Consider the following 25206-nt stretch of genomic DNA (forward strand, 5'->3'; position numbering starts at 1 on the left):
CTTTGGAGGACTACGAATGAAAAATCAAAAGAACACATGTGCCATTGTGGTCGGAATCTTACCATAGGGAAACCATGATAATATCAGTTAAACTTTGCAATATGTATATCACATATAATGTAGTTTACACGAACTTTTAGCATCGCTTTTATATAGTAATTATGACTTAGACCAATGAAAAAAAATTGAGGTCTATATTACATATTATACATGTCGCTAGCTATCTACTTCAATCTTATTTCATTAAAAAAAAGAAAATCAAGCTGACTTCTTAAAGTTTAATACAATATACATACAGCCATTGCATCCATATGTCGTACGAGTATTATCACTAGCTAATAATCATATTATTGGTAGCTTCAAATCAGGAAAAGACATCTCACTATGGATAAATTTATATAAGCAAACTCAGTATCACGCGGACTTATATATATTGTATGCATATCATTTGTGCACCCATGTGCATGTAAACATATTGATGCTCAAAGAAAAAAATCGAAATATATGACATAAAGAACTTTTGAAGGAACAACTGGATGATTACATTTACATAAATTACAAGGACCCTGAAAAATAATGTAACTCGAAATTTGATTTGAGGGAAATCAATCTTTTTTTTTTGGGCAAACGAGCGAGGGAAATCAATCTATGCACTTTATTAATTAGTAGAAAAATGTGTATAGAATCACACTGAAATAATATAATATATGGAAAAGGTGGGAAGTTTAAGGAGGGCATTACTCGAAGCACATTTGTTTTGGCATTGACTTTTGCACATAAGACAAGCCACATGGCCGGCCGGTTATCACCGTTAATCAAGACACATGAACATTACTTCGATTAATTTTATTTGATAATCATCCACTGGATTACAGTAATCATCCACTTTTTTCGTCAATTCCTTAACTGTATAGTTGATAATAAAAAAAAACTCTTTTTTTTTTATTATCTGAAATGAACTTTTTACAATAATAACGAAATCGACTTCTAGACGCAGCTAAATCATAACCAATTCCTCAAAGTCACATAAGACTTTGTTTTCACAACAAACAACTTCCCTACTAACTCATTTTTAGAAAGTTTATATACAAAATCCTTCATTTACTCGCATATGTTCTCTTCTTGGTTCACATGTGCTCCTCCTTCTCGATTCTTCTTCCTTATGTAGATATGATGGGGCTTATCAATACCTCCTTCGAAATACTCCTTAACAATCTCCCCAATATTATCATGGTCAGGTAGACCTCTCCAACGGACCAATGCTTCCAGCACTCCACTAGCATTGTAACGAGTGTCCAAAACCGATTCCGGTTCAATGACCAATTCATCACTCTCATTGAATAGCTCAGGTAAGGGTATAACATGTTGATAGTCGCCCAACACTCGTTTAATTTGCGAGACATGATACACTGGTTGAATTTTCGAACCTTGCGGTAATTGTAACCGATAAGCAGCTCTACCAACCCTCTCCATTACTTCAAATGGACCATAATACTTAGCTGCCAATTTCTGACAAGCTCGTTTGGCCACCGACTGCTGTCTATAGGGTCTTAACTTCAGAAAAACCCAATCACCAACAGTATACTCAATATCTCTTCGATGCCTGTCCGCATTGTTTTTCATCAGTTGCTGCGCGTGTACCAAGTGCTCCTTTATCTGAGAAAGCATTAAATCTCGTTCTTTCATCATAGTTTCCCGCTCCAGACCTTAGTAGTTTGCCCTTCAAAACGCATTATAGCTGGAGGATCACAACCATACAAGACCTTAAAAGGAGTGGCTTTTAACGACGTGTGAAAAGTCGAGTTATACCAAAGTTCTGCCCACGATAAGTATTGGTGCCATGTCTTAGGATGAGACGACGCGAAACACCTGAGATACGTCTAAACACCTATTCAAAACTTTTGTTTGCCCATCCGTTTGAGGGTGAAAGGCTGTGTTGTATTTCAGCTTGGTTCCTGACAACCTGAAACAATCCTTCTAAAAAGCACTCAAAAAAGTATTCCCTCTATCTGAAACAATTGAAGCTGGGTGTCCATGAAGTCTCACTACTTCCTTGATGAACAATCCTGCTACATCAGATGCTGAGTAAGGATGTTTCAAACTCAAAAAATGTCCATAATTGCTCAACCTGTCAACAACCACCAAAATGACATTCTTCCCTTGAGATTTAGGAAGGCCTTCCACAAAGTCCATTGAGATATCCTCCAAACTTGATGTGGTAAAGGGAGGGGTTGAAGTAGACCAGCTGGTGCTAAAGTAGAATATTTGTGTCTCTGACAAGTATCACACTCTGACACGTACTTCTGAACATCACCCTGTAAGCCCTCCCAATGGAACGATTGTTGAATTCTCTTGACTGTTTTAAACACACCCGAATGTCCTCCTAGCAATCTATTATGATACTCGTTTAAAATCAATGGTATAAATTTGGAATTTTTTGGATCACCAGTCGATTCTTGTACCATAATCTCTCGTTCCTTACTGCAAACTTCGAGTGGGTGGACTGCTTGGCTAAACAGTTTTGTACTTCCCTCTGTAATTCCACATCGTGATCAACTTCTTCATAAATGTCTTGGAGCTGCAACACAGACGGTACTGTTAAGCTTCTTCATAAATGTCTTGGAGCTGCAACACAGACGGTACTGTTAAGGCCATCAATGAATGTGAGAGCAGTACACCTTCGTTTTGTGTCATCCTTGATAACCCATCAGCTGTTGTATTCTCTACTCCAGGCTTGTAAATAATGTCAAAGTCATAGTTCAACAGTTTGATTAACCATTTCTGATAATCCATAGTGACTTCTGGCTGATCCAAAAGAAATTTCAGACTCTTCTGATATGTGTGAACTATAAAATGTCTTCCAAATAGGTAGTGTTTCCACTTTTGAATCAACAAAATGATGACCATCAATTCTCTTTCATAGACTGGTTTTAGTTGTTCTTTGGCAGTCAGTCCATGACTGAAATATGCAATCGGTCTTTTATTCTGCATTAATACTGCACCCAAGCCAAAACCAGAAGCATCAGCTTCCACTGTGAAAATCTCCTCAAAGTTTGGTAATGCTAAGACAAGTGCAGTTGACATTGCTTTTTTTTAAGTTGTCGAAGGCTGTTTGAGCTTTTGTAGACCATTCGAAACTATCCTTTTTCAACAGTTCTGTCAATGGTCTCGCCACTACACCATACCCTTTGATAAATCTTCGATAATATCCTGTCAAACTCAGAAATCCCCTCAGTTCTTTCACTGACTTAGGAGTCACCCAATTATCCATTGCTTTTGTCTTTTCTGGATCTGTCAAAACCCCTTGGTGAGAAATGATATGTCCCAGGTAATCCACTTGCTTTTGTCCAAACATACATTTTTTTTGTTTGCAAACAGTTGATTCTCTTCCAATATCTGCATAACAATCTTCAAGTGCGCAACATGTTGTTGCATTGTAGAGCTGTATACTAAAATGTCATCGAAGAACACCAAAATGAATTTTCTGAGATATGGTCTAAATATTTCATTCATCAATGCCTGAAATGTCGCTGGTGTATTCGTGAGACCAAATGGCATTACAAGAAACTCATAGTGCCCATCGTGAGTTCTGAATGTTGTTTTCTGTATGTCTTTTTCCCTCATCCTTATTTGATGATAACCAGCTCTTAAGTCCAATTTCGAAAATAAAATTGATCCATTAAGCTCATCCAGTAGTTGGTCGATCATAGGTATTGGAAACTTGTCAGGGACTGTAGCTCTAGTCAACGCCCTGTAATCCACACAAAAACGCCAACTATTATCTTTTTTTTTAACCAGCAAGACTGGGCTAGAGAAGGGACTTTGGATTGGTCTTATGATCCCTGACTCTAACATTTCTTTAACCATTCGCTCCATCACTTCATTATGAGCGTGAGGATATCGATAAGGACGAACACTCACGGTTGTAGTTCCATTTATAAGAGAGATGGAATATTCTCTTCCTCTTATTGGTGGAAGAGATGTGGGGATCTCAAACACCTTCTCAAATGCTGATAGCACTGCTTGAATACTATCATTCAACCTTTCTACAGCTACTGGATTTGCTTGTTGGTTATACAACTCCAATGCGACTCCTTTAGACTTGATTTCATAACCGCTTGTCAATGATTTCAAAGACATTTTGTTGATCATAAGATCTGGTTCTCCTCTCAGTGACACCATCTCGCCATTATGAATGAATGACATCTCATTCTTTTCCCAATTCACCCTACAATCTCCAAGGGTCCTTAACCAATATACGCCTAAAATCACATCGATCTGCCCCAGTTCCAGCACGATAAAATCAGTTGTGAACTCCAAGTTTTGAGCAGAAAAAGTGACCTTCTCACAAACACCTAATCCATTTACTAATATGCCAGTTCCCAATTTGACATTTAGGTTTGGATCATCTCTGCATTTAAGCTTCAGTTTCTTCACAGCAGCAGGAGATATGAAATTGTAGCTTGCTCCACTATCCAACATAATGATCACTGCTTCCTTTCCCACTGAGTCTCTTACTTTGGTTATAGATGGTCCTGAAACTCCTCGAAACGAAGCAAATGAACGAGCCATACATTTGCCCATTGGTTCTGTATCAACCGCTTCATAATTTTCATCCAACACTTCCACCTCAAATCCGTTAAACACAATCAACACTCGCAACTCCATGTTGGGACATTTGTGATCTCTGGACCAAGGAGCATCACATTTAAAGCAAATCCCTTTTTTCTCTTCTCATCAAATTCTGCATTTGTGGTATGCCTTCTTGGCATTTGCTCAACCCTTCCGACTTGTTTCTCATTATTTACTACCGGATATGTAAGCACAGTCTTCATCTTCTAAGTATTCGAGTTATAGGGGGCATTAATTTTGTGGTCAGAAACAGAATTTTCCTTGTTGGCTAGCATTAGTTCCTTTTTTACCACTCTCCTCATAGTACTTGACTCCATAGCTCTAGCCTCTGCTACCATCTCATCCAAATTATTTGGTTTCTGCATATGTACTAACTTTTGCATCTCTTGTGTTAACCCATTAAAAAAAATCCCTTCCAACTTCTGTTCATCCAGACCGCTTACTTGAGATGAAAGATCTTCAAATCTTTGTATGTAATCAGCCACTGATCATGTTTGTTTGATACAAAATAAACTCTAACTTGGACCTCTGATCTTCAAATTCCCAAATCTCAACATCAAGCTTGACTTAAATTGCATCCAACTTCCAAATTGTCGTGTATTCACTATCCAGTTATACCAACTCAAAGCTTCTCCACTCAAGCTAACTGAAACCAATGCAAGCTTTTCCTCATCGTTGTATCCCCCAATTCGAAAAAATCGCTCTACACGAGCAGCCCAACCGTAGACTCCAGCTCCATCAAAAATTGGCATCTCAACCTTCTTGATCAAATTTTCTCTAAGCCCTGGCCTAATGTTGCTACGGCAAGGTTCCGAGTTCAAGAAACGCACCTTACTGTGACGACCTTGGGTTTGTAACGGAATCACTTGACTCGAACTCCTAACTTCGCGTGTCGTAGCAATTCCTGGTAACGAGCTGAGCACCAAATCCAATTTCCTAGCCAAATCTTCCAATTTCTGATCACGCGAACGCATCTCGTTGCTAAAAGACTCTATCTTCGTCCCCATTTGAGATCCCAATGCTTCAATCTTGGTCTCCAACTTGGTTTCTTGTTTCTTCATTTCACCTAACTGATCGTAAACATCCGCCAAGGATTCTTCGTGTTGTTCTGCTTCCGATAACTCGCGCACCGGAGATAATCCTATTTCCATCACCATTGTTTCGACCGTCTTCTTCGATGAACTGATAAAATCCCCAACTCGTGAACCCTAACTCCTCACCGTTGCGAGAGATTCAATCCGAGATCACGACGCACCAATTGATAAGAAAAAAAAAACTCTCTTTTTTATTATCTGAAATGAACTGTTTACAATGATAATGAGATCGGCCTCTAGACGCAGCTAGATCATAACCGATTCCTCAAAGTCACATAAGACTCTGTTTTCACAACAAAACAACTTCCCTACTAACTCGTTTTTACAAAGTTATATACAAAAGCCTTCATTTACTCGCACGTGTTCTCTTCTTGGCTCACACGTGCTCCTCCTTCTCTATTCTTCCTCTTTATGTAGACCTGATGGGGCTTATCAATAGTTCATATTTTTTCCGTTGGATATTTAATAATTAAGTCACACACAGCTCTTTCTGATTTTACAATTTTAATCAAAAGTTTGAACACTCCATTTATACAACTCCATCATCCTTCCGATGATCTTGAAGAGACCATATCCAATATTCTCAATTTCTATCATACAGAAGACCTCACTAATCGACAACTCTTTCCCAAATGGTTATTTCGAAGAATTTGGAAAGTAAGAATAACATTGTTTCAATAAAATTCGTGAAAGTCCATACAAAAGAATACTAAATGCACGAGCTAAAATTAAAGAATAAATCAAAATGCATCTTTTTCGTGAGCACACAAAATCGTCTTCAAGACAAGTTATGACCAAATTTTCCGTATATATGTAATTCTGACGCATGTTTATAATGATATGCAAACGCAACAAGCTACGTAGATGGACGGTTTATTTGAGATCATCAAGGGATTCCAAGTGCATCAATCACGCCTCTTCACCTTTGGAAGCTGAGATAGAAGCCTTAATTACTAGCGGCTATTTAACAAACTTGGAACGAGGCTTCAAATCGGTATAGTCTTAACCAAAATAATCAATAGATTCAAACAATTGTGCGATAACAAACCTACTTCATCATATATATACACTATTGGGCGTCACAATTCTTATCCATACGATTCAGTTTTACAAGACAATCGTGTAATATCGTAGCTTATCATCTAGCTAAGCTCCATTGTTCTCATGCTAATTTATATTCTAGTTTGTAAGTTGTAACCCAGTCATTGTGGCTACAAAACTTCTTTGTACTGAATGTTAAAGTTAATAAAATCATTTTTTCGACAGAAAAGATATGCAAGCAAAAGAAATATATGTTATTAATTAGAGAAATTTATCCAGGATAACCTCCTTTTTATAAGAAATAACTATGATAACCCAATTAATTTTTTATTCCTTAGATAACTCACATTCTGTGTCCAGATTTTTTTAATTCCAAATCTACCCTTATTAAAAATTTGGTTTAAAAAAAACAAAAAACTTGGTATTAATTTCTTATTAAATCATTTTAAAATTACAATCAAATTAATTTAAAAACAATTCCAAAACTATAAACAAGTTATTATTATGCTATTGATTTTTAATGTATATATACAAACTCGTGCTGCTCTTCTCTCCCTTGACTCTTTACAAGAAGAAAGCTTTTTTTTAATTCTCCATCTAAGATCCTTGTTCTTTGTTATTATTATTTTTTTTTAATTTTATCTTCTTCTGATTCTTAAAGCCAAAAAATTTATTACTTGTTTGCATTTATCTTTCGACTTAGTTCCAACATAATCTAACGGATGAAAAGGCAAATCGGCGCAAGAATTTTTTGGTGAAAGATTGTTCGATAGAATCGATGATCGTTGAAAAAGACTGGCAAACCAACTCGTCAAAATTATTTAGAAGTTTGCCAAATCTGCTGAATTTACTTTATAAATATGTCAATATAATTTACAAGTCAAAAACAAATTTATAGGTCTACCAAAAATGAGCAGACTTTATGAAAATATATTAGAAGTCTATTAACTGTATGTCTGCAAGATTAATTTCAGAAGTATGTTAAAATTGTATAGACTTCTACAAGTCTCCCAAATGTTAGTAGACTAAATACAAGTCTGCTGGAAAAATACGCAGATTTTTTGTTATTCTGCCGAATGTTTGTAGACTGAATAAAAAACTAATGGAAGAATCTAAGAATTCTGTTTAAAATATAGAGACTTTATGCATGTTTATCATTTTTAGGAGACTAAATGTAAATCTGATGCTTAAATTTAAGAAGTCTGCCAAAAATATGCAGATATTTTGTTAGTCTGCCAAATATTCGCAAACTAATTATAAGTCTGCTGGATGAACCTAAGAAATCTGTAAAATTTACACAGACTTTATGAATGTCTATCAATTTCAGCAGACTAAATGTAAGCATGATGCTTCAATTTAAGATGTCTACCAAAAATATGCAGATTTTTCGTTAGTCTGCCAAATATTCGCAGATTAATTATAAGTCTGCTGGAAGAACTTAAGAAATCTGTTAAAATTACGCAGACTTTATGCATGTCTTTCAATTTCAGCAGACTAAATGTAAGTTTGATGCTTAAATTTATGTTAAATGTAAGTTTGATGCTTAAATTTAAGAAGTCAGCCGAAAATATGTAGATTTTTTGTTAGTCTGCCAAATATTCGTAGACTAATTATAAGTCTGCTGGAAGAACCTAAGAAATCTGTTAAAATTACGCAGATTTTATGCATGTCTATCCATTTCATCAAACCAAATGTAAGCTTGATGATTTTATTTTAGAAGTCTGCCGAACAGACGCAGATATTTGGTTAGTCTGGAAAATGTTCGTAGAATAAATATACTTAATATTTTTGAAGTTGAAAAATGGATATAGCCAATTGTCGATGGGTTGAAGATGCGTGACTATTAATTTTTCAAATTTTAAACTATTCTTTTTCTTTTTAATTATTATTTTCCATTTGATTTGTTTATTAAAAGATTTTCATTTAAAATTTTTGAAAATTAGTTTAATTTAATATTTCCTTTTCTAAATTTCATTAAATAATAATTAGGAATAATTAATAGTTTAAAGGATGATTTTTAAAATATTTATTAGTTATGTAGTTAAGAAGGAAAATGAATAATATGTAAAAAGGTAATATCCTAAAACGGTGTGCTGAATTTTTTTAGAAATCTTGATAGGTTACTTTGGTGATTTCCAATAAATTATAGGTTATGGTCGCAATAAACAGTATTAATTATATATTAAAAATATAATAATCTTTATTAAGATTCTTATAAAACAGAAAAGCAACCTGTAAAAATAAGAAAATTGAAACCTTTTGTTATTAAAACACAAAAGAAATGATCAATTATATTAATTATTTACATTAGTCTGAATAAATTTATTAATTTCCAGTTTATATGACTCACCTAATCACATAAAATTTTTGTATGGACTCTTGGATAGAATAATAAATCATATTTAAAGTAAATACAAGATAAATTGTAGGAAACAAAAGTAAATATAATATATATATATATATATATATATATCTTATTATATAAAGTTGAGTTTTGAAAGTTAGCCATTAACAAGATTTTGACATGTGTCAAGTTATCAACCTCAGATTTTGACATGTGTAAAGAATTAATATTTAATAGAAGAAATTTGATTACAACAAAAATAAAATATTTTGTTTCAACAAATATTAATAATATGAAAAGATAATTATCAAAAATTACAGAATTTATAAAAAAATACAAAGTTTTTTAAATAATTATAAGGAAATTATATATATATATATCATAAAATTCGAATTATAATATTATTTACTTATTTTAAATTTAAAGTTATTAATTATACAAAAAATAGAATAATTTAAATTATTTATTCAAAAACACAGCTTTCAACTTTGTTTAATTGGACAATTTTCTTTAATGGGAAGGTAATTTATTTTTTAAAACCAAAATTTTCTCCTACTTTCTCTTTTTCAATTGGGAATAGGTAAGGTTAATATGTTGACCCAAAAAAATATTAATATATGCGTCTTCTTTTCCTAATACTATATTTTAAAATTTATTGTAGTATTATTAGATTGTTTTATTTAATTTATATTTTCATCTTTTAATTATTTGGGATTCATATATTACCATGCTTATAATTTTCTATTATTTCTTTAATTATGTCAGTTTTTTTTTCTAATTTCTCAACCTTGATTGGTTGGTTATAAACCCTTTTTTTTTTTGCAAACATAATTGTTACCATTATTCTTTCAATCCCAAAGAAAGATAACGAGTATAAGCTCATCAACCTAATGGATAGATAAAATAAGCTAACCAAACACAAACTTACAATAAACATAGATAGCTAGTCTGAAAAAACATAAATCGTTGTTGATAGATCCATGGGAGCTCAAAGACTGTGACACCATGATTTGCAGAAAGGCTTAAAAGAATTGATTTGGTCACATATGTCACCAAAATGCATTTATTTTTTTGGTCAAGAGTTCTGAGAGAATTTCATGATGGGTGACCTTACTGGAAGTGATTGTCGGAACTGTGCGAGTGAGGACTAAATACAAAAAAAGATCATTTGCTAATTTGTAGGGTCGGTAAACAAATTTCTAAATCTAACAAATTGGCCATCGAATATGGATGGATCCACAGGCCTATGGACTCAGAGTGGACAAAGACCCTTCCACAAATACATTAAGAAATTTAACATTAGTTACTATCAAAAGATTTTGTGACGTTAGAAAAAGGTTTTTACTTTTATTGGTTGTGGAAGCTTGGAGTAAACCATTTTGAGATAGCAAAAAGACGTGAACATGTTCTCTCCAAACAAGAGGAAGACAGAGCCAATGTTTTTTATATGGTGTAGAAGATTGAACACAAGGTTATCTCCCTAAGAAATGAAGGTGGAAGAGGTTGGACGCAAGGTTATCTTCCTAAGAGAGGAAGATGGAGCCAACGTTCTCTGCATGGTGAAGGAGATTGGACGCAAGGTTCTCTCCATAAAGGATGAGGGTCGAGCCGATGTTTTCTCCATGGTGGTCATATATTATTGTGATGATACATCATTGATTAGTATTTTATTAATATATTTTTTATTCAAAATGTTTTTTGAGCGAACAATTTTAGTAATTAAAAAGCTACGCAGAAGTGAAAGTAAAATAGTTGTCTTAGTGTGTTCATATAGACATTTTATAGGTGGTGATAAATAATATATTTGTAACATCGAGTATATTTAGGTGTAAAAAAATACACTTTTAATAGTAACATACATAAAAGATTTGTAAATCGATATAAATTAGTGTATTATGACAAAAATAAAATTTATAAATAACGCACAACAAATTTTAATATATTTTTGTTAAATTTAATTTATTTTATAAAAGTTTAAACCCGCACATCGGGCTGGTCCTTATCTAGTATATATATATGTGTCAAAGATGTAGAAATTTAAATATGAATTGTTCTTTCTCACTCATGCTTAACAAATTACATATAGGACAAAATACAAGTATTTCCTTTTAATCAATGATATGACTATACATATTATAAAAATAAACTAAAAATTATTAAATTTTCATATTAAAAATAGTCAATATATTAAAAGTATGAAATTAACAAAAAGATGTCACAAGAAATAAATTATAGACTATTGACATTTTCTAGAGTTATGCTACTAATTGTTTGTGAATTGTGTATTTTAAATAATTAAATATTCGTCTCATTTGTTTTGTTTTCAAAATTAAAGATATTAATTACAGATTTATAATTTTTAATTAAATATTTATATTACAATCCTGATATACTATATAATATTTCAATGAATTTTAGTGGTTCATATTGTGTAGCAGTCTAAGCCTAGCTAGTAAAAGTGTAAATCGTTAAACAAATACATACGAAGAGATTTCTCATTTCTTTATGTTTTTATTGTGAACAATAATTTTAATAAATTTTACAATTAAAGGTATAACAGACCAAAAAAAAAAGAGGTATAACAAAAAAAATTATAAGTTTGAGCCTTTCCCAATTTAATAATAATAAAAGATTAAGTATTCCAAACTTATAACAAAAATGTTAAGATTCACACAAGATATGAAAAAAAAAAATGCAACAATGATATATGGAAATAAGTCAAATAACTATACAAAGATCTAGAATGATCCAAATTACATTATAGAGATACCTTAAATATTTGTCAATAATCAATATAATGGATTTTTTTTTTTGTTTGGTAAAAATTATAATGGAAATTTGTATCTAACTTTATAGAAAGATCTCGAATGTTCCAAAACATAGTATAGAGAGACCTAAGGTCTCTAGTATATATATATGTCGATGTGGTGTCTAGTTTAGATCGTACCCCATCCGATATCAATTAAGAAGAAAATAAAACCCTAACCTTCATCCTATTTCTTCGTCTCTTTGCTCCGCCGTTGTTATCTTTTCTTAGACACCATGGCCGCCACAGAAGGACCAGTCTTTGCTCTTATCAGCAAGCGTCTCCGTGCTCACCGCAAGAAATACAACAAAATTGTTGGGCTGGAAGAGTCGATCTCTCAGGGGAAAACCCTAAACAAGGATCAAGTAGAGATCCTCCGTTCGAAGCCAATCGTTACCGCCCTTATCGATGAACTCTTAAAGCTTCGTATTCCTCCTCCCTCCGGTGTTGCTCCAGAAGAGACCACCGTCTCTGCTAAGAAAAAGAAACAGCAAAAGGTACGTATTGACTTATTGTGTTTTAAGAGTTTTAGCCGCCGCATATCGTCTAGCATAATAAATCTTAACCTAATTTTTCCAATTTTCTAGGAACGTAAGGAGGAAGCTGAGGAGGAGAACGTAGAGGCCAAGAATGACGACGAGGATTGCAAGATCTCGGAAGATGGTGAAGTTTCGAAGGACAATACTTCTCCTAGCGAGAGCTCACAGGATGTTACGCCACCTCCGAGTAATGGGAAGTCACGAAGACGTAGACGGAAGGCGAAGAAACCTCAGACTTCGGAGTGATTGTGTCTCCAACATCTGTTTAGAAGAAGTTGTCACAATTGTCCTTGGCGGTTTCGTTTCGCTTTTGGCTTTCTTCTTGTGTGAAGGGCTTTTGCGTTTGAGCCTTTTCCAATTTGGTTCATTTAGATTCGCCATGTGGAATTTTTTTCTACTATATTTTGTTCAATTTTTATTTTTCATATTAAACAAAAAAAAAAAAATCTACTATTTGTTTCTATTGATTGCTTTACTTCAAGAATCGTGATGCCAGATTGTATTGATTACTTCTGATCACACTTAAGATGGATGTTTTCCTTCAGCTCTATACAACTCTCTCTTATCCTCCGAATCCATGGCTCAGTTTTATAAAATATCGTACTTCAATGTCAGATTTACTTTCAACCGAGTTAAAAGGAAGATATATCAACGAGTTATTACTCTTTTGACTTACATTTTTTTGTATTCGTCTTCTCTTTGACTTGTGTCTTCGATTCCATGATTTGCTGTATCTATCAATTCCTTCTTTTTTTTTAAATAAAATCAACAGTGTTCACATTTCACAATATCATCATGATATTGAAGCTTCAAAATCTCTTGCTCCAAATTCATGGTAGGGAGTTGCCATCCTCGAATAAAATCTCGGCTTTTCTATGCTTCAAAACCTCTTGTTCTGGCTGACACTCACGTTTAAGCCATCCAAACGTTCAAACTCTTCGACTCTTCGTCATATGGGTTTATTAGTTTTTTTTTTTTTTTTTTTTACCTTTTGTCATCCTCACTGTCATCTTCATTAATTTGGAATTCATGTTCTAACAATTAACAGCCGGATGTCCCTGAAAGTAAATCATTCACACAATTATATGAGCATTATGCAATTTCTGAAAAAAAAGTATGGTACCGTACCGTCTCTTCTAACAACCCATAATATCAGAATAAAATCCAGAGAGAGGATCTTGAAGCCTATCAAATTCAAAGAGCAAACACAAATAAAAGGAAGACCAGAACATGTATGCCATGAAAAAACGGCTTAGCAGGTGAAGTGAATCGCTTTATATATGATTTCAACATTATTATACTTAACCAAGAGGCAAGAGATGAACTAGATTATCATAGCAGCATATGAAATAAATTGAAGGGTTAGTTGAGAAATCCCAAACAGTCTAATACAATTAATCAGATTTCCAGTACATAATCCTTTTGTTTTCTATAAGTACAGTGACTTATTCAAGTGCAATGATCTCTTCAGCAGCTTGCTAGTTTACTAAAAATGTGCTATAAATTTAGCGATGGAATGGTCTTCCCCCCTTCTCCTTACTTCGTCTTAAGGAGACAATAAGTTTGGATATACAAAACCAGTGAAAAGTGGAAATGGATGATCAATAAAGGCACCACATTTACCAGCGGTGAGACACGTCAATACAATTCCCACTGAAACTTTCAAACATCCATCATCTCCAAGTTTTGCACCGTTACTTGATATGAGAGCATCTCCAACTCTAGTAAATTTTGCTTCAATCCACTTCTATAATAGAGTTATATTATTTTATTTGCAAAGTGTTCTTTTAATCTTTAACTTATTTATTTATGAATAAAATAAATCTTTTTAATAACTAATAATAGAAATGATTTTAGAGTTTTAACATAAATATCTATTCTAATTGAGATTACCATTTGCAAAATATAAATTATATAAAATCTTATAAATATATAAAAATAATAATAGATTTTGTTTTTTCATTCATTCCATAATAATCAGTTTAATACAAAAAACTAATTAATTAATACTTTGGTAAATTAGTTTCAAATCCACCAATATCATTAAAATATTGTCCAAACAAACCAAATGAAGTAGATGGAGGAGGAGTTTGTTGGTTTTGTTGTTGATCATTTCGCCTTTGTATATGATGTGAATATGTGATGTACTTTTATAGTTTTTATATGATGTGAATATGTGATGTACTTTTATAGTTTTTATATGATGTGATGTACTTTTTAATAATTAAGGTTTAATTTAAATAAAAGCCATAATTTTTTTAAAATGTTATATTAGTTTAAGTAAATGAGTTAATTAGTAACTTTTTAAAATAAAAAGTGTTCATAGTAAAATAAAAATAGCATTATTTGGAATAAAACCTTTATTTAGAGAAAAATAATATAAAAATGCATAGGAGTAAAATTCTTCTATTATAAAGTTCTTATATTTTAGACGCAAAATTTGAAAAAGACTTTGAGATGGTCTAACAAAAAAAAAATTCTCACTATATTTCCTTATAACTTGAAACTGAGAAGTAGTGGCCCAATAGATTCTCTGCATAATTAACATAAGTATAAATATAAAGTAAATTAATATGTTAGACAAAGAATTTGCATATTTTGCACTTACATCTTGATTTTTGAGTAATCAGGTTCAAAAATAGGAATACTTGCAGCCAGTGGATGAATCTAAATTTATTTGAAAGGTGTATTCAAGTGTTTTTCCCACGAGAACCTAGACAAAGAGCGCAAATTAGGTCTAGTAAAATCAACTAAGTCTTAAATAGAATAGTTGGTATATTTTTTGTCGAGGTGGTCTCGCACAACATTCACAAGCTCAGCATAGACAACTGACTAGCATATTTCTATCGATAAAGACAAACTGTTAACAAATATTTTTAATTTAAAACTAAATGATAAATTTATTGAACGTGTAAAGAGACTAATGTGGGTTAATTGATCCATCACATGGCCCATGAGTTCTGACCATAATTTGGTCCCTAATGCCTAATACATTTCTTAAAAATTCAAACAATGCCAAGCTGATGTACTATTTTTCCACAAGAACTTTGTATTCTCCCATGAATTCTTCTCACGCCTTCATTTCTCAAAAATATAAGATTCACCAACACATTACATTTTATGAAGTTCAAGTAACCATTTAAAAAAATCATCACTAACCATTTTACATTTTATTAATTGATTCACTTGAACCACTTCCACTTAAACCGTGGAATCAAAAAAAAAAAAAAAAAACACTCACAATATCACACTTGAAATCACAAAGTTTGGGCCGGGAGAGACTATAATTATGGGCCGGATCATTGTGACGTAGTTTTGGATCCATCGTTTTTTCTTTTTTATCGTCTCTAAAAAAAAATGAATCTTTCTCTCTCTCTCTCCCCTGAAAAGCGAAGAAGTTTTTTTTGAAAAAGAAGAAAACAGCGGAAGTTCCGGTAAAGTTCGATGGCGCTTAATTCTCGGGAAATGTTGGATCTTCTTCGCTCCCCCCAGCAGCAAAACTGTTTTACCCACCCTCGTTTCTTCCGTTTTCTTCTCTTTTTTTTTCGATTCTCTTTTTCTTTTTTTTTTGTTACCCTTCCCCCCTCGATTCTCCGACCTTCCTCAGTTCGAATGTGAAGGTAACTTTTTATCTTCCCCCGATCGTTTCGGAATTACCATTGTACCAATCAAATCCTCGAGAATCTGAAGATCGTGTTTTGGAATTTGTTTTTTCTCATTCCTCTGTTCCTCGTTTGTAGAGAATGTGAAAATTGCGATCTGTTTTGGTTCTAAAATTTTATGTTTCTAAGTGATTGGAACTTTTTCTAGATGATGCAACTTTATCAATCTTAAATTTTGATTTCGGCTGTTTGTTTGTTGTTGTTTCATGATTCATCTTTTTTGGTTTTGGGTTTTAACGTGACAAAGTTTAATGTGACGATGCTGGTGGTGATACTTATGACGATGATGGATAAGAGTATTTTTTTTGTTGTTGTTAATATATAGTAATCTTTACAGGTCCTACACGTGAAGTTTTGAGCTGGCTGTTTTAGCTTTCGGGCTGGCCATAATTGATGCAGGGGGTTGTTCTCCTCTCTTTTAACAAACATAGTAAGTGTTGTCTCTTTCTTTTTTCTTATTATAATATGAGAATGCCACCACCACATGCAGGTGTTATGGTTTGCTACTAATGTGACATGTCTATTGAATTATTATTCTCTCCTTCAATGATGTTTTCAGGTGCAAAGATATTTCTCAACTGAAGATCTTGATTCTTCTTCACTGTTTGGCTTTTACTTGTCTTCTTTCTCTGTTATGCGGTTTGTTTAATGACAGCTAAGAGTCAGAGGAGGTTTATATCACACAACTCTTAGCTTTTTGTTTGTGAGAGAGAACCGTCAGTCAACTACTACTATGTCAGATAGATGGGCTAGGCAAAACGCGGAACAAGCAGCTGTCTTGGCTGAGAGAAGAAATGTGAATAAAAACGTTTCACTTCAGACTGGGGAAGAGTTTTCCATGGAGTTTCTCAAGGATCATCATCATACTCCTGTCCAATCTCCTGTCGTTTCAGGGAAAACTCATAACGATGGTAATAGATTTGGTGGGGACCTTTACTATCATCAGAATCACCTACCGGGGTATGACAGTGCTGCTGCTCGGTTTCATGAAATGAGGAGGATTGAATCTGAATGTCCTTCTTCTGATGCTTATGATTTTGGACGAGACCCGAGGTCTTCTTCTATACGGATTGAGAATGGTGGTAGTTATGTGCCTCATTTTAGTGCTTACCACAATGTAGGTGGTGAAAACGAAGTTATAACTAGGAAAGCTTTTGGTGAAATAAATTCCAACCGAGGAGATGTCACGGGAAGGTCTGCCCCTTGTGCATTCTTACCAGAGCGTGTTCAGTCCAACAACTATACTGGCGGAGGAGGAGGAGGAGGAGATTTCGATAGATTCGGAAAAGTTAAGTTTCTTTGCAGTTTTGGTGGGAGAATTATGCCAAGATCCACTGATGAAAAACTTAAATACGTTGGAGGAGAGACGCATATTATTTCTATCCGCAAGAACCTTTCTTGGGAAGAACTCAAGAAGAAGACATCAGCTATATGCCAACAACCTCATTCAATCAAGTATCAGCTTCCAGGGGATGAGCTTGACTCCTTAATATCGGTATCTTCGGATGAGGATCTTCAGAATATGATTGAAGAGTACAATGGACTAGAAAGACTCGAGGGTTCACAAAGGCCAAGACTGTTCCTGATTCCTATAGGGGAGCCTGAAAGAAAAGTTCAGCAGACCACTCCTGATAGCCAATATGCTGCAGCTATAAATTCTAATGCTGTTGTTGGTCAGACTTTGGTTGGTGATACACGTTATCATGTAAACAATTTGGATCGCAATCCAAGTTTCCGTAAACAAGCACCGGGTCAGATGCTCAGACTGGATACCGCTACTATGCACCCGAATCCTCTTTTCAATGGAGTTCAATATAACATGCCTACCTATCCATCACCTCCTGTTTCTCCTTCACCATTCCAGCAAAGGGATTCAAATGGTGTATACTCACCATTCCCTGGAAATAACTCCAGTTCCGAGAGTAATAATTCCTTCAGTCCAGCTCAACCAGAGACACCTAGCTTTGAGGCGATTGATTCCAAATATCATCAACAGCGACCACTACCTTCAGTAAACTGTCAGCCTAACAAACATGAGGCAGAGAACCTATATGGGATGCAATTCCAGAATGGCTTCAATGAAAAACTTGTTACTCCCAGTTCTAGCCATGTTGATACACTTTGCTTTAACCCTGAGAGGTCTGTGAATAGTGGAAGGGTCTACAGCGATAAAGCGAGCATGCCCGAGGAATCTAAGGTCTCCTTCTCTGGGTCTACAAATTCAAATGATTCTTGCTTGGGGATCCCACACTCGTACTCAGACTCTACACTAGAGATTAATGGTGGACACTCTAATTACTTTTCACAAGAGAGACAAAGTCCATCTTCAACTTTGAACTTTACAAAGAAGCAAACACAAGAAAAGCCAGTGCAGGTGCATAGGAATAATGATCTAGCTGACCGTCGTACACAAAGCGATATACTCGATATGAAGTCCACTGAGGGAGGAGAGACTATGTTTAAATTTTCACCAAGGCCAGGAGGACCAGGACTATCCGGTGAAAACAAGACATTGCATATAGACATTTCTGCTGCAGGCAATCATTATGATGAGATTTATCTAAATCAAGAATCCAAGAATCAAGGAGGGTACAATGACACGATTTTTCATCTAGGAGGGAAAGTTTTGGGGACAAAAGCAACGCCTACTGACGTGGACGGTAAGGCTTTGCCTACATATGGATACCAAACCTCAGCGGTTGTTGATCCATGGAAGCAAATAAAGCAAGATAATGAGCGTTTGATTGCTGGAACCTCATCTGCTAATCTAATTTCCTTAGAGGAAGGCATTGCAGCTAATGTCCCAAATGAGGAACCTGAATCTCGTGCTGCTCGGGAAAGGAATTTGGAAGTTTCAGGGATGTTTTTAAATAAGAGAGCAGGCTCTGATGATAATTTCTTGTTCAGCATCGCCTCTGAATCAGAAAACATGAAGATTGGTCATGAGACTGGGATCTTAGAATTTGATTTAACACAAAACAATGTGAGTATTGCAAAACATCCAGATTCTACTTTATATTTGTCCCAATTCATGATTATCCTTTATCAGATTCTAACAGTAATAACTGACCTGCAGAGAACAGGAGGAGAAGGTGTCTTAGGCCATGTGAGAATCCCAAGCATGGATTTGAATCAGCCAGCGCCGGCCCCAGTAAGCGACACTTATGATCTGAAGATACTATCTGTCGAAAGGGAAGATTCACCACAAAGCATTCCACACGCAAAGATGAACAGTGATGATACAGTATTCCTTTCTGAGGTAGTGATTTACTTCTCTACAAGCTTATAATTGAGAGAGGCTCGTTTTTTTCTTCTCATGATTGTCACTTGTCGACAGGAAGCTGAAGCAAATACCGGCGAGAAAGAGAACAGTTGTAAAGACACACTCTTCGTTGAAATGGAAGCCAGTGTTTATGGCTTGCAGGTACTCTGGCAGTGTCTTCTTCTTCAAACAACATATTTTCTTGTATAATGTGCTTTAGAAATTGAAGTTTTACTCATTCCAAACCTCCAGATAATAAAGAACGCTGATCTTGAAGACCTAACAGAACTGGGATCCGGGACATATGGAACTGTCTACCATGGAACATGGCGGGGAACGGATGTTGCGATAAAGAGAATAAGAAAAAGCTGCTTTGCAGGGAGATCATCGGAACAAGAACGCTTGGTTAGTCTTGAAATCTTTTGTTTCTTCAGTCTCATTGCTGCATTTTTAAGTCCTACTCTGGAGTCTGGACGTATACAACTATGCTTGTCCAGCAAACCCCATTTAAAAGTAGAGAAAACCCCATTTAGAAGTAGAGAAGAGTCCCGACTGTTTCCTTCTATGAGGTGTCAAGTTTTTGGTCATATGCATAAACCATGAATTTTAGCTTTAGTTGGTATGCTTACATTGGTTTGCTTTATCATCAGACCAAATATTTCTGGAGGGAAGCACAGATACTCTCAAATCTTCATCACCCAAATGTAGTTGCATTCTACGGTATAGTCCCTGATGGAACTGGGGGAACTTTGGCAACTGTTACAGAGTTTATGGTGAATGGGTCACTCAGGCATGCTCTTCTCAAAAAGGACAGGTAACTTAAGTTGTTCCTGCAGTTTCCTTTGTGTTCTGAAAGAGACTTAATCAGCAAGAATGAACCAATGCAGGTTGCTTGATTTTCGGAAAAAGATAATAATTGCGATGGATGCTGCTTTTGGGATGGAGTATTTGCACTCGAAGAACATTGTTCACTTTGATCTCAAATGCGAAAACTTACTAGTCAATCTAAGGGATCCACAACGGCCTATATGCAAGGTAACATCATTGATAAAAATCGCATTCCCATAAGAAGACAAGAATCCATTACTTCAACATGAGATCCTGATTTCTGCAGGTGGGAGATCTTGGCTTATCTAGAATCAAACGTAACACTTTGGTATCTGGGGGAGTCAGAGGAACACTTCCATGGATGGCCCCAGAACTCTTGAACGGAAGCAGCACCCGGGTTTCTGAGAAAGTAAACTAAATTGAATCACTATCCTAATTAGACTTTTATCTTCCATTAGAATACACAACTCATAATCTTTCCGGTCTGAACAACAGGTCGATGTTTTTTCATATGGGATCTCACTGTGGGAGATTCTAACTGGAGAGGAACCTTACGCAGACATGCACTGTGGAGCAATCATTGGTAAGTCAAAAACTATCTTAACCGTTTCACTTACCTCAAAACAGTAACCACTCTTTTGCTAATCTACTTCCACTTTTTTAACACTAAGGCGGTATCGTAAAGAACACACTTCGACCTCCCATACCAAAAACCTGTTCTCCGGATTGGAGAAACCTGATGGAACAATGCTGGTCCGTAGACCCGGATTCACGTCCTCCATTCACCGAGATAACATCCCGACTTCGGACCATGTCAATGGATCTCGTCACAAAAAGCAAAAGAAGAGAAAATAAACCCTGACTTCATCAAACATCAGAAACCAAGAAACGATGGACACTTTCACATATGGTTTCTATCGAAAAAACCTGCATATTTTATTCTCATTCTTCAACTGTGTACAAAAAAAAACATATATGTAAATCTCAATGTAAATATTACTGCCAACATAAAAAGGATGAGAAGAAAGAAACAGATTTTGCATTGTAATGTAGTTTCTTCTTTTTACACATCCTTGTACAAGAGTTGATACTTTGGTATTCTCTCTGGCGGTACAGGACATTGAACAATCATCTTCCCCTTCATTGCTCCTCTGTATATTGCCTATAAATTTTGTAACAGAGGATTTGAATTAGTAACAATTCTGTAAATTTTCTAAGAAATTGATGAAATTGAATTGGTTTTGGTTACCTCAACAACATCAATAAAGTCTTGTTTTATGTGAAAGGCACCAACCCATTTGGTATGATCCGCAGTTCTGCAATATAAACCAGAATTAACTCTAAACCATCAAAACCAAACCTAAACCGGGATTAATCAGCTTCTAAAATTATCACCCAGAATCCAATTTCATGTGATGAGCATTGAAGAAGAAGACCGTCGAAGGAAACCAAGTGATGTCAAAGTACTTGACGTACACTTGAACATCCTCTGAATCAACATCAACCAAAGCTACTTTAGCAAATTTCGAAACATCTGTCACTGATTTCGCAAGCTGAAAGAGGAAAAAAAAATCAAAAAAATTAGGGATTTCGATTAATCGAAATTAAAGAGTATTTGACTCAGAGAGAAGAGCGAGTTTTAATTACAATATCATCATGCTGGAGACAAACGGTGTCGGTGCATCGACCGAATCGTAGGACAAGAACCTCATCAATGGTGTCTCTGATGATCCGATCGATCTCTTCCTTCTTCGTTAACGTCTTCAGAAGAAAACTACTCATCTCTCTCTCTCTCTCTCTCAAAGAGGTGCGAATTGTGCGACGTCGTTTCGTAAAAAACACTGTGCAATTTTATTTATCAATGATCTTATATTCTTATGTACCTTGCAGTTTGGCTTATAAAATTACATACTGTATATTTCGTAATTAGTACTTAAAGCCGGTTGACAAAATAAAATAAAATTTGAAGGCTGATTTTAAAATTTTAACATTAAAAGAAAATATATAAAATCAAAATCCTTATAACAAAAAACTAAAAATATATCTAATTTTTTTCGAAAACACTAATATACGTCATCGTAATTTAATCGAGAATAAAATGCAGCTGCGGATGTCAGAATACTTATACATATACTCCCTCTATTCCAAACTGTAAAATTTTTTAGCTTTTTTTGTTCCAATTCATAAGATCTTTTCAAGTACCTATACAAAATTTATGTTTATTTAGTATATTATGACCATTGGTATTTTGCAGTTTTTTTGTCTAATTGGTTAAAATCTTTTAAATAAATATTTAATAATATTCTGTTATGTAAAAATAAGAATACATTTATAGTTCTTTAAACTTTGTGCTTTTGTGATAATAAGAATAATATTATCTTCTCATTTATGTTTGGTTGACAAAAAAAAACTTTATGCTTTTAACTAAAAGAACTTAGACCTCTATTCTCACCTCTAAAATAGAGATTGCTATAGAAGAACTCTATTTTCTTCCTCTATAAAAAAAGCAAAATATAGTAATTTCTATTTTAGAGGTGAGAATAAAAGTGGGTTGAAGCAAATTTGCATATAAAATAGATTGCTATATTTTTTTCTATTTATAGAGAAAAAAAATAGAGATGGATTGGAAATGCTCTTATAAAATAGTACAGAGGGAGAAGTTTACTGCATCAAACTTTCTCTGTTTTTTTTTCTTAATGATTGTTTCCTTAGAGAAATTCCTCAAAATACCATACTTAACATTTTTTCCCCCAAAATACAAACATAAAAAAAAAATTGATTTTTAAGGGTGTAGAATTTTTTTTAAGGTTTGGGTTGACAATTTTAGTTTTAGAGTATAGTTTTTAGGGGTAAGATTTAATATATAGGACTTAGAGATAAATTTTTAATATTAATTTTTTAGTTCCATTTTGTGATATTTTTTGAAAAAATACATTTAGTGGTACTTTCGGAAAAAACTAAAATATGATATTTTTAGAAAAAAAATTATTTTAGTGGCATTTATGAGAATTAATTTTTCACAAATTAATAAAGTTTGTAGGTGTTAAAAAAAATACTGATAGAATTTAAAGCAGTTACATATAGTATTATTGCAAATGCAGGTGTGGTGATTTGCTTCATGCTAGTAGCTATACTATTCTACAACAGGTTAGAGTGTTGTTTTGAAGAAGAGGAACATCTAGCCGAGAATGATTTAGCTAGAAAAAATCTACACTTGAAAACAAAAATGATGATGGTTCAAGCATGGGTTCATGTAATGATTCTTTCACAAATTTCTAACATTAGTTCATGTAATAATACCTTAATCAAGCAGTATGTTGTTCTCATACAATCCAGTCCCTTTGCTTCCATTATTACATTGCTTTAAGGTTACCTAGTATTAAGATTTAAGTATTATTACCATTGTTAATCTAATAAAAGGGAAATTACAAGCCATTTAGCAAAGTGAAACCTAATACAATAGTAATAAACAGTATTACATAAATTTATTGAACTTAATAATTAAATCAATATATTTTTATTTGAGCATACTACTAATGAGTTAAACCGATAGTTAATTAAATTTAAAATACTTGAGTTAAAAATACTAATATTGAGTTAAAACTCATGTTTCTTTAAATTTTATTTTAGTTGTTGTTGTGCTAGCATCTTGCGAGCTAACAAATACTCTTTATCTGTTATTTACACAGTGTGAAATGATTATATACTAAATTATATCCTAGGGAATTATGTGCAATAAATAAGCAAAACAAATAGAATTTTAAAGCAAAATTAATACATTTTTTTGGTGCAAACTGCATCCAAAATGAGTATTTGAACATCATTCTCAATAAAAAAAATACAAAGCCAAAAATGTGGGATTCTTAAATTTGTGACAGTGTAAAATTATAAGATGATTGATTGACGAATGATAAAACAACGTCTATAGTTTTGAAGTTTTGTTGGAATAACCACTGGACTAAATGTTATATATTACTGTAGAACTAGATTTAAACCAATACTTTTGCTAAAGTACTTTTGGTGTTGTCTGATTTTGATAAATGCTGTGTGGTTTCAGGTTATGCGCTGCATGCAATGCAATTCTGTTAATTCTTGTCCTGATATATTGAAGTCATTATATTCTCCTCTTTAGCATTTACCAACAATCTGATCATGGAAGCACACCAAGCCTCCCATTCAGTACCTTTCTCTCCCACACCAATGTTACCCGTATGCATATGACGCTTGACGAATCTGCTGCCTCTACAACTTAAATGCAATGTGAAGCATCCAATCCATGATATCACCCGGGCGCCGGGCCATGCTGCAGGTTAACAAAAATTATGTGCTATATCTGCCGACATTTAAAAGTCCTCATATGCCACAAATAATGCTTTAGCGTATTTTGTTAATTGCTCAGCTTATATTATACATATATGTACAACTTATATTATACACTAGAAGAACTACGTTAAATTTTAAGTAGTATTCTAAATATTATTTTTATATTTTATTTAATTTCTTTTAAAAAAGAATTATGATTTAGAATTCACACACTTCATCTTGTAATACAATATAAATTTATATTACATTATAATAACATTAGATTTTAATTATATGCATTCAATACTCAGTGGATAAGACTCATAATTTTCATATCTTACAAATATGTGCATTATATCAAATTTATATCTTACTTAGTATTAATAATTAACAAAACATAACTCCCACAGGAAAAAAAAATACTATCTCATACTTGAAAAAATTAAAATTATCTTAAATATATTTGTTCCATAAATTGCTATCTCATACGTAAGAATTTAACAAATTGTCCAACTTATTTTTAATAAAACTATACTAACATTATCATAAATTAATCAAAAATTCATATAAGTTCATTACTTTTTCTCAAAAAATTTAAGGTATCCTGAAAATTTAGAAGGAAAAAATGAATTAGAGGTAAATTTAATAATCCCAATAAACTAAAAGAAGAATATATGCATAATACATAAACATATG

The 25206-nt window shown here is 33.7% G+C and overlaps 4 protein-coding genes across 4 annotated transcripts; 2 read left to right on the forward strand and 2 right to left on the reverse strand.

Annotated features, from left to right (window-relative positions):
• Positions 1-1101: 1101 nt before the first annotated feature.
• LOC147949837 (uncharacterized) lies at positions 1102-1689 on the reverse strand. Its single transcript, XM_087510744.1, has one exon. The coding sequence runs from the start codon at positions 1687-1689 to the stop codon at positions 1102-1104; it is 588 nt and encodes a 195-aa protein (XP_087366870.1).
• Positions 1690-12049: 10360 nt separating this feature from the next.
• LOC104789722 (uncharacterized) lies at positions 12050-12921 on the forward strand. Its single transcript, XM_010515376.2, has 2 exons — positions 12050-12414; positions 12505-12921. The coding sequence occupies exons 1-2, from the start codon at positions 12154-12156 to the stop codon at positions 12700-12702; spliced, it is 459 nt and encodes a 152-aa protein (XP_010513678.1). The 5' UTR covers positions 12050-12153; the 3' UTR covers positions 12703-12921.
• A 2846-nt stretch (positions 12922-15767) lies between these two features.
• On the forward strand, positions 15768-21429 carry LOC104707668 (RAF-like serine/threonine-protein kinase 20). Its single transcript, XM_087457633.1, has 11 exons — positions 15768-16076; positions 16456-16548; positions 16678-19101; positions 19195-19377; positions 19456-19542; positions 19633-19785; positions 20031-20194; positions 20268-20415; positions 20495-20617; positions 20704-20791; positions 20880-21429. The coding sequence occupies exons 3-11, from the start codon at positions 16852-16854 to the stop codon at positions 21068-21070; spliced, it is 3387 nt and encodes a 1128-aa protein (XP_087313759.1). The 5' UTR covers positions 15768-16076; positions 16456-16548; positions 16678-16851; the 3' UTR covers positions 21071-21429.
• On the reverse strand, positions 21120-22079 carry LOC104789727 (uncharacterized). The gene is made up of 4 exons (XM_010515381.3): positions 21856-22079; positions 21604-21761; positions 21458-21524; positions 21120-21370 (listed from the first exon to the last, which is right to left on the reverse strand). Exons 1-4 carry the CDS (start codon positions 21988-21990, stop codon positions 21272-21274), a joined length of 459 nt encoding a protein of 152 aa, XP_010513683.1. The 5' UTR covers positions 21991-22079; the 3' UTR covers positions 21120-21271.
• Positions 22080-25206: the final 3127 nt, after the last annotated feature.

This window comes from Camelina sativa, chromosome 1 (assembly GCF_030686135.1).
Source record: "Camelina sativa cultivar CO46 ecotype springtype chromosome 1, ASM3068613v1".
In the NCBI taxonomy this organism is placed as follows: domain Eukaryota; kingdom Viridiplantae; phylum Streptophyta; class Magnoliopsida; order Brassicales; family Brassicaceae; genus Camelina; species Camelina sativa.

Coding starts and splice junctions, on each gene's coding strand:
- LOC104789722 (XM_010515376.2), top strand. CDS start 12,154: ATGGCCGCCACAGAAGGACCAGTCTTTGCTCTTATCAGCAAGCGTCTC. Junction 12,415..12,504: donor AGAAAAAGAAACAGCAAAAG/GTACGTATTGAC, acceptor CCAATTTTCTAG/GAACGTAAGGAGGAAGCTGA.
- LOC147949837 (XM_087510744.1), bottom strand. CDS start 1,689: ATGATGAAAGAACGAGATTTAATGCTTTCTCAGATAAAGGAGCACTTG.
- LOC104789727 (XM_010515381.3), bottom strand. CDS start 21,990: ATGAGTAGTTTTCTTCTGAAGACGTTAACGAAGAAGGAAGAGATCGAT. Junction 21,525..21,603: donor CACATGAAATTGGATTCTGG/GTGATAATTTTA, acceptor TTTATATTGCAG/AACTGCGGATCATACCAAAT. Junction 21,371..21,457: donor ACTTTATTGATGTTGTTGAG/GTAACCAAAACC, acceptor CAAAATTTATAG/GCAATATACAGAGGAGCAAT.
- LOC104707668 (XM_087457633.1), top strand. CDS start 16,852: ATGTCAGATAGATGGGCTAGGCAAAACGCGGAACAAGCAGCTGTCTTG. Junction 19,786..20,030: donor CATCGGAACAAGAACGCTTG/GTTAGTCTTGAA, acceptor CTTTATCATCAG/ACCAAATATTTCTGGAGGGA. Junction 20,792..20,879: donor GCACTGTGGAGCAATCATTG/GTAAGTCAAAAA, acceptor TTTAACACTAAG/GCGGTATCGTAAAGAACACA.